The sequence below is a fragment of the Anolis carolinensis genome, chromosome 5 (genome assembly GCF_035594765.1).
Source record: "Anolis carolinensis isolate JA03-04 chromosome 5, rAnoCar3.1.pri, whole genome shotgun sequence".
NCBI classification, from domain to species: domain Eukaryota; kingdom Metazoa; phylum Chordata; class Lepidosauria; order Squamata; family Dactyloidae; genus Anolis; species Anolis carolinensis.
In genome coordinates this window covers 3771013-3780523 of record NC_085845.1, presented here as the reverse complement: position 1 = coordinate 3780523, position 9511 = coordinate 3771013, and the positions used below count along the sequence as shown (strand labels likewise).

The 9511-nt window shown below is 43.8% G+C and overlaps 2 protein-coding genes across 2 annotated transcripts in view; both read left to right on the top strand.

The window, feature by feature from the left end:
• Positions 1 to 8856, top strand: part of ino80b (INO80 complex subunit B) — a 9616-nt gene extending 760 nt beyond the window's left edge. The window contains exons 2-5 of the mRNA XM_062981394.1: positions 3145 to 3331; positions 4575 to 4693; positions 5007 to 5182; positions 6929 to 8856. Of these exons, the coding sequence (XP_062837464.1) occupies positions 3145 to 3331; positions 4575 to 4693; positions 5007 to 5182; positions 6929 to 7393 (947 nt within the window). The 3' untranslated portion in view covers positions 7394 to 8856. The remainder of the gene's footprint in view (positions 1 to 3144; positions 3332 to 4574; positions 4694 to 5006; positions 5183 to 6928) is intronic.
• LOC103281892 (drebrin-like protein A) overlaps positions 1 to 9511 on the top strand; it is a 215788-nt gene that overhangs the window by 130652 nt on the left and 75625 nt on the right. The gene's annotated exons all lie outside the window — the stretch shown is intronic.

The following is a 9511-nucleotide window of genomic DNA, read 5'->3' as shown; positions in this document are numbered from 1 at the left end:
TGCTGGATTTCATATCACAAAATCACAAGTCGAACACTTCCCAAGTGTCTAGGACTGTGTGATGTATTATTATTATTATTATTATTATTATTATTATTATTATTATTATTTTATTATGACACAACAAACAAGATAGACATGCTGGATTTCGTATCACAAAATCACAAGTCGAACACTTCCCAAGTGTCTAGGACTGTGTGATGTATTGTTGTTATTATTATTATTATTATTATTATTATTATTATTTTATTATGACACAGCAAACAAGATAGACATGCTGGATTTCATATCACAAAATCACAAGTCGAACACTTCCCAAGTGTCTAGGACTGTGTGATGTATTTTCGGATGATGCGCACAGATCCCAGCAGGGTGGCCTTTTGCAGTTGGCAGATCGTAATTTTGTCAATGTCTATTGTTTCCAAATGCCGGCTGAGATCTTTTGACACTGCACCCAGTGTGCCCATCACCACCGGGACCACCTGCACTGGTTTCTGCCAGAGTCTTTGAAGTTCAATCTTGAGGTCCTGATAGCGGCTGAGTTTTTCCTGTTGTTTTTCGTCAATGCGACTGTCACCTGGGATGGCAACATCAATGATCCAAACATTTTTCTTTTCCACAACTGTGATGTCTGGTGTGTTGTGTTCCAGAACTTTGTCAGTCTGGATTCGGAAGTCCCACAGTATCTTTGCGTGCTCATTTTCCACAACCTTTGCAGGTTTGTGATCCCACCAGTTCTTAACTGCAGGGAGGTGATACTTGAGGATTAGGTTCCAATGAATCATTTGGGCCACATAGTTGTGCCTCTGTTTGTAGTCTGTCTGTGCAATTTTCTTACAGCAGCTGAGGATATGATCCATGGTTTCATCGGTTTCCTTGCACAGTCTGCATTTTGGGTCATCAGCTGATTTTTCGATCTTGGCCTTGATTGCATTTGTTCTGATGGCTTGCTCCTGGGCTGCAAGGATCATGCCTTCTGTCTTATTATTATTATTATTATTATTATTATTATTATTATTATTATATGTAAGGTATATCTTTCAGGATTCCAACTCTAAGGCCCCTTCCACACAGCTGTATAAAATCCACATTGAAGTGAATTATATGGCAACGTGGATTCAGATCATCCAGTTCAAAAATATAAAGCAAATATTGTGGATTATCTGCCTTGATATTCTGAGTTATATGGCTGTGTAGAAGGGCCGTAAGAGCTGCTAGCTAGCTGTTGTATCTATATACATTTGAAGTGAGATTTCTTCAAAGGTATTAGAAACTCTCGGTCTTTAGTTGTGTACCTCTTTCTCTCTCTCTTTTTTTAAATATTTAGGAATGCCTGCCAGTCCTTTCTGAAGTTGTTTTGATGGTTGTTCTCTGGGCATCATTGCAAGTTTGTCCCTTTTTGGCAGTTTGATCCCTTCTTCCCCAAAAGGTTTTTTAAAAGGTTTCGAATAGTTTAGGAAGCAATTTCAGTGATTATGATAATAATAATTATATTTCTTACCTTCCTTTCTTCATGGCTCGAAGTGGGTTATAGAATAATCAAAACACATACACATTGTAAGAAATACCACAAATACACATATTAAAATGTATTTCTCTAAAAGATAATATTAAAATGTATTTTAACAATGGTCCTATTGCTAAGCTGCCCTTATTGTCAGGAAGTTCCTTCTAATGTTTAATCTATCTCTCTTATGAGGCCTGATTCTCCCTTCTGGGGCAGCAGAAATACTCCCCTTGGAGACATAGGATGGCCTATAAATAAATATTATTATTATTATTATTACTATTGTTGTTATTATTATTATTATTAAAATACACAAAACAGAGATTAAATGAAGGATAATGTTCATCACTCATGAAAGAAAAGCTATCACTCCAGGATACAAATTCCTTTTTTATTTATAAAACAAAAGCACACTCAACAATAAGAAAGCAAACTTCAAAACAAAATCCCCCACAATATCCCACACTCCACAATCCATCCCCATCTACATGAACCAACAGCCCACCACCATTTCCCTTTGTAAATTACTTCCCAAAAAATTTAAAAGTCTGCCTCCACTTGCCATGGAAATAGAAGAGTGTAGACCATGAGAAACTAAGGTTTGTTCTTAAAGAAATGGATCTGCCATAACATTTTTGTTGTCCCTGATTTGTAACAAGGGGTTATCATTTGGACAGAGGGCAGAGAAAAGAAATGGTTTCCAATTAAATGCTTCACGTTTTTGGCGTTTTTAATTTGTATGTTGAATGTATCTCATGCACAAAGCCGAGGAACAAGATGTGAAAATTAGAAGAAGGAATATCAACACTTTAACAGATGCAGATGATGATGATGATGATTCTTACTAACTTCATTTATATCCCGCCTTTCTCCCAGTGGGGACTCAAGGCAGTTAAGAATCCTGCACTTGAGTCAAGTTTAAAAAGCATACTACAAAAGTGAAAAAAACAATTAAATACTACAGTGCGGAAAAAACAGTTTATAATAAATACACTTAAAGTAAGTATATGTCTAGCAGAAGTAAACATATGTTTAGCAGAAAATAGCAAAGACTTTGAATAGATTACTGAAGAAAGTCTAGGAAGAAAGTTCAAAAGCAGACTTACAAATGAGCATTAAAGAAGCAAAAATAACGATAGCAGATAATTTCATAACACTAAAATTGATGAGGAAGACACTATAGGTAACTAGATTCATCAAAGAAGTCAAGGTTGCCCTCGGTTTGCAAGACCTGAGGAGGGCTTTTGAAGATAGATAGGGTGATTTGGAGGTCTCTCATTCATGAGATCTCCATTAGTTGAAGTCAGCTTGATGGCAATTAGCAACAGGAGCAATTCAGTGTGTTGTCGAATGCTTTCATGACCGGGATCACAGGGTTGTTGTATGTTTTCCGGGCTGTATGGCCATGTTCCAAAAGTATTCTCCCCTGACGTTTTGCCCACATCTATGGCAGGCATCCTCACAACCTCTGAGGATGCCTGCCATAGATGTGGGTGAAACGTCAGGAGAGAATTCTTCTGGAACATGGCCATACAGCCGGAAAACATACAACAACCCTGGAGCAATTCAACCCAGGTGGTTTGGTGCATTCTAAGCTCTGTGGTTGGTAGCCTTCTTGCTTTCTCTAACCCTTACAGGTGATGAGGATGAGTCCAACAGCCACGGGTCCCACAAGAAAAAGCACAAGAAGCACAAGAAAAAGCACAAGAAGAGACATCACCGTGAAGACGGAGGCCTGTTGGCAGCGGAAACAATCCCTGCTCCCCCTAAGCCTCAGCTGAAGCTCAAAATCAAGCTGGGAGGACAGATCCTGGGCACCAAGAGGTACGGTGGAGGGGCGGGGGTGGGATCACTAGCACTAGGCAGAAAGAGCAATTGAGGGGCACGTTGTGTTAGAACTCAACCACATCCTGCACAAGTTTACAATCCTCATCAAGGAAATCGACAGACAGATGAGTGAGTTGGCAGGAAAAGCCTTTCCCCCTTTACCCTCTTTGTTTGCCTCTCTCTTCATATTTCTTTTTAATAGATGGATAGAATTTAACTGAATTTTAATACTGTTACGTTTAATTCTGTTTTAATTTTTGAATATTTGTATATTTTAAATTACATGGTCATACTTTTAAAACCTTTCTATTCAGACAGACTTTTAAAAATGGAAGTGTTTAAGATCTAACCAGAAGGTGCTGTGGTTTTAAACATTGCATATGTTTTGATGGATTTTAACTATGAATTTTTTTAGTGCTGTGTGTTGTCAAAAGCTATCATGGTTGGGATCACAGGGTTGTTGTATGTTGTATGTTGTAACGTCAGGAGAGAATACTTCTGGAACATGGCCATACAGCCTGGAAAACATACAACAACCCTTTTTAGTGCTGTTTGTGTTTAATTCTGTTTGCATGGTTGCATATCTGTATATTATAAATTGTATTTCTAATGCTTTTATGTTAAGCTGCTTTGAGTCCCCAGCGGAGTATAAATAATAATAATAAGAAGAGTTTAAGCCGCTTTGAGTCTCCTTCAGGAGAAATAAAGCGGGGTATAAATAAACATAATAATAATATTATAATATAATAATAATTCCGAGATCTCAATTTTGTTCTGCTGTGAGCATGGAGAGAGACAAGGTGTCTCCAAAGAGATAGAGACAGAGCTAACTAAGCCCTTACTTTCCCTTCTTTCAATAAAGTATTTTGTAAGGTTTCAAGCTTGACTCTGCTCCTTATAATTGCTGAAGTTCTTTCTGTCTACTGCTGGCTCAAGAAACTTCTGATTTTCTAAAACCACGGTGAAATGCTTTTTCCTTTTTGAAAATTACCAACACATAGTACATGTGATGTTGATGGGAAGGGTGGGGAGTCGGTCCCTTTTTGGTCCAGCTTAACCCAACAAATCTTCCAAGCATCTGAAAGAGAGGAACGCTGTAGCTCAGGAACACCCCTGTGGGCCTGTTGCTTTGCCTGGCTCTTTCCAGCCCAGTTCAGAGTTGGTCTTGGCAAGCCTGCAAATCCTTTCTTGATCCCTTTTGCCATCCTAGTTTTGACCTGGTGGCTCTTTTCCTCCCTAGTGTGCCAACCTTCACTGTCATCCCTGAGAGGCCCCGCTCCCCCTCCCCACTGATGGTTGTGGATGATGAGGAGGAACCTATGGAAGGCGTACCCATTGAACAGTATCGAGCTTGGCTGGGTGAGTGGAGGAGGATGCTTTCTCTGTGGTGCTTCTTGGATATGGTTGTCTGAGGGCTGGAGTAACAGAAAAGAGCTCTTCGGGATCCCTTTGGTGGGTAGAACTGCTAGATGATAAAAACATGCAAAACAAGACTCAAGATGCATCTATACCACACAAGGGGCAAACTTCGGCCCTCCAGGCGTTGCAGACTTGAACTCCCACAATAGTGGGATTTGAAGTCCAAAACACCCGGAGGGCCCAAGCTTACCCGTGCCTGCTTTAGACCTATTGCTTCAAAAGACACCCATCCTTTACACTTTTCTATCATCAGATGAGGACAGCAACCTGGAGCCCTCCCCTCTGCCAGAGATCGACCCCGAAATGGGCTTCCCGGCCCGTGAAGAGGAAGAGGAGCAGCGCTGGCTGGATGCCCTGGAGAGGGGCGAACTGGATGACAACGGGGAGCTCAAGAAGGAGGTGGACGAGTCCCTCCTGACAGCCAGGCAGGTGAGGAAGCGGGACCTGCCTTTTGGAAGGGCACAAGAAACACCGTGGGTTGGAGAAAGGGAAGTGCATGCCGGGGTGAGGCATGCAGACTTGGAAGGCAAATGTGGAGTTGGGGTAAACAGCATTGCCTCCTGAGTCCCTCTTTATTTAGGTCCCCTTCCTGAATGGCAGCATCAGGGTCCTTGATCAGGGTGTTCAAATAGGAAGTAGAGTGGCTGCGTTGCTCAGCCCCATGGCCGATTTTTTTCCAATTTGGTACTTTCTCTACCTGCAGCCTGCAGGGCAGGTGCAGCATCTCAGCTTGGTCCATCAACAAGCTTTGGCTAGACTTGCAAGCATGGAGGAATCTTAGGGTTGGAAGGGGCCCCAAGGGCCATCAAATCCACTCCCTGATCAATGCAGGACCTCCAGCTAAAGCAGTGGTTTTCAACCTGTGGTTCCCCAGGTGTTTTGGCTTACAACTCCCAAAAATCCCAGCCAGTTTACCAGCTGTTAGGATTTATGGGTGTTTAAGACCAAAACATCTGGGCACACAAAGGTTGAGAACCAGTGAGCTAAAGCATTTCCAGCAGCAGGGAGTTTCCCAGCCTCTTTTTGGAGATGTCCAGAGAAGAAGACGCCACCACCTCTCTGGGCAGTTGGTCTCATTGCTAAGCTGCCCTTATTGTCAGGAAGTTCCTTCTAATGTTTAATCTACCCCCCCCCCCCCCTTATGAGGCCCGTTCCTCCCTTCTGGGGCAGCAGAAGACAAACCTGCCTCTCAACTCCATGGCAGCCCTTGAGGTGTGACAAATGGGGTGTCTTGATAGTGTTTTCCTCACCATGCTGAACATGCCTAGCTCATGTAACATTTTCTTTGTACGCCTTATCATCCTTGTTGGCCTTCTTCAGCTTGTCTATATCTTTCTTAAAATGAGGTGCTCAGAGGGAGGAAATCTCTATGTATACCACTATCTGAGTCAGTGAGCCTGTGCCCTCATCGCAGGTAGTTCCTGCATTCCAAAGGATCTAGAGTAGGCATGGGCAAACTTGGGCCCTCCAGGTGTTTTGGACTTCAACTTCTATGGCTGTTAGAAATTGTTCTAGAAGCATTCTCTCCTGATGTTTTGCCCACATCTATGGCTGTTAGGAACTGCGGGAGTTGAAGTCCAATACACATGGAGGGAAGGCCAAAGTTTGCCCGTGCCTGATCTAGCCTCTTTCTTTAGTCCTGTGGAGGTGCAATTCAGAGGCAGATGGACCTCCCCCACTAATATAACCTGAATGAGGACCCTTTCTAAGACTGATTCTAATGTGCTGTCGAAGGCATTCATGGCCAAAATCACTGCGTTGCTGCTCTGAGTTTTCCGGAATGTATGGCTATGTTCTAGAAGCATTCTCTCCTGACATTTCACCCACATCTATTGCAGGCATCCTCAGAGGTTGTGAGGTCCTCACATGCCTGCCATAGGTGTGGGTAAAATGTCAGGAGAAAATGCTTCTGGAACATGACCATACAGGCCAGAAAACTCACAGCAACCCACTGCTTCTAATGTTTCTGCAGTACTTCTGTGCTGTCTCTGAGTTGCTGATTTGCCACAAAGACCTCAGGCTTCTGTCCTGTGTGAGGTCTGTCTGTCTTTCTTTCTTTCTCTTTTCTTTTCTTTTCTTTTCTTTTCTTTTCTTTTCTTTTCTTTCTTTCACTCACTCACTCACTCACTCACTCACTCACTCACTCACCTTCCCTCTTCCCACATCTGCTTCCAGAAAGCCCTCCTGCACAAGCAGCAGAGCCAGCCGCTGCTGGAGCTGCCCATGGGCTACAAAGCCAAGGAGCTGACGGAGGAGATGCTGATCAAGCGGGAGGAGAGAGCCCGCAAGCGGCGCCTGCAGGCCGCCAAGAAGGCCGAGGAGAACAAGAACCAGACCATTGAGCGCCTAACCAAGACCAGTAAGGCCAAGGTGAAGACCCTACGAGAGCGCAAAGCCAAAGGGGTGGTGGTCCCCACCGTTTCCTACCGCAGTGCTGCCAATGGGATCACCGTCTCCTTCCCCCCGGGGGCCCCACTGCCCCTGCTGCCCTCCACCTTGCCCCCTGTGCCTCCACCCACTTCTTGCGGGGTCGCCGGCTGCCCCAACCTCAAGCGGTACTCCTGCTCCCACACTGGGGTGCCCCTCTGCAGCCTGGCCTGCTACAAGAAGAACCTTCTGCTTCGGGAAGTGGCGGCCTAGATCCCTCAACTCTCAGCTAAATGGGGACCTTCTGCTGGTCCTGTTGAGATGACTGTCGGCAGCCATAGCACTTCCAGTTGTCCCCTGTGATTCTAGAGAGGATGCGGAAAAGAGCATTTGGGGTGGCTTTCTTCCACACATGGGCTTGGCACAACACAGGCTGTTCGTTGGCAACAAGGATTGGACATGAGGTGGGGTGTATTCCATGGTCACATGTAGCAGTGTGAGAGACAAAGGCACCTGCCACTCTGTACCCAAAGGAAGCTCCATAGAGAATAATGTGGGTCCGCCTTATTGTGGTTACTCTGTGCCAGCACAGTAGGTTAGTGGAGTGGCAACAACCCTTGAGCCCCTTCTTGTGGGACTGAGACAGTGCCATCAGCCTGGCAGCGTGGGACCGATGTTCCCATTTGAACCCTTTTGATGTCAGCAGGGGCCTCCTTGCTGCTACTCTTCCACCTTCAGGAAATTGGAGGAAGCTCTGGCTCACTTGGCTGGACTCTGCAAGTGGTTTCTTTCTGCAGTGTTTATTGTGATTGACTGAGAGTTCAGTCAAGCCTGGAGAATCCCAGGAGGCTGGTTATTGCCTCCTCCGCTTGTTGCAAAAGAACAAAAGAAGGGCTTCCTTCCAAGGGGATCAACTTCCAGAAACAGTTTCCAAAGGAATAGCTGCAAGGGCTTCTGCTTTCTTGAAGCTGCTCACTTTTGGGGTCTCATAACTACCTGATCTCTGTCACGAGACACCAGAAAGAAGCACAGCTGAAAATCTGAGTGGGCAAATGCACTGATATGTTGGGGTGGTCATGACTGCAGTTGCTTCCTCAAGACAGGAATAAATTTCTCTGCTTGCAATGTGGAGAAGGCAGACAAGACAGGCCTCATCTTTGGAAGGACAGAAGGGAAGGGACTCATCCAAGGCAGGGCTAGTATGTTTCCTCCCAGAGAGAAGCTCCATCGCTTGAGCTTCAAACATGGGGCTTAGAGCATTGGGATTGTCTCTAACCTCATGCCTCATAAGGGGAAGATCCTGGCAACTGCTTTTTCAGTTTGTTTACTCTTCTGAGAACAGAGAACGGGTATGTTTAGCAGCCTGTTTAATATCCTTTTGAGACTTTTCAAAGGAAATGTGGTTGGATAGAGCTTCTGCAGTGGTTTCTATCCTTCTGTTCTGGAGTAGCAAGACTGGGATGCAAAGTGGAATTATTAGGGAAACCTGAGATGCTTTAGAGACAGTAGCAAGATACAGTGATGGGCAAAGTACATATTGTGAGACGAGCTCTGTTCGTCTGTCCTTTTTATTGTGAAGGAGCCTCAAATGCCTAGGTGGACACTTTATATTCCAACCGTTCAACACCTCCTGGCATTCTTGGTTGTTTCTAATTCTAATACCTTTTTTAAATAGCTGTTCTTCCAAGTCATGTCTGTACTTTTATAATAAATTGGTTCTAGACCAGTTGGAATTTTTTTAATGTTTATTTATTTTAATTCATTCAAATATACAGTGGAGTCTCACTGATCCAAGTTTCTGGATTATCCAAGCCATTTTTGTAGTCAACGTTTTCAATATATCATATTTTGGTGCTAAATTCGTAAACACAGTAATTACAACATAACATTCTTGCATATTGAACTGCTTTTTCTGTCAAATTTGTTGTATAACATGATGTTTTGGTGCTTAATTTGTAAAATCATAACCTAATTTGATGTTTAATAGGCTTTTCCTTAATCCCTCCTTATTATCCAAGATATTCGCTTATCCAAGCTACTGCCGGCCCGTTTAGCTTGGATAAGGGAGACTCTACTGTACATACATTGCAAGTGTTTGTTGCATACAGTGCAATACTTTTCAACTATTAGTCTTTCATAATCATTTATGATTATGGCCGGGCTATGGCACAGCTGGCTAGTAACCAGCTGCTATAAATCACTACTGACCAAGAGGTCATGAGTTCGAAGCCCGGGTCGGGTTAAGCCTCCGACCATTAATAGCCCTGGCTTGCTGTTGACCTATGCAGCCCCGAAAGACAGTTGCACCTGTCAATTAGGGAAATTTAGGGACGCTTTATGCGGGAGGCTAATTTACAACACCATAAAACTGCCAGCAAAACACGAGGAAAG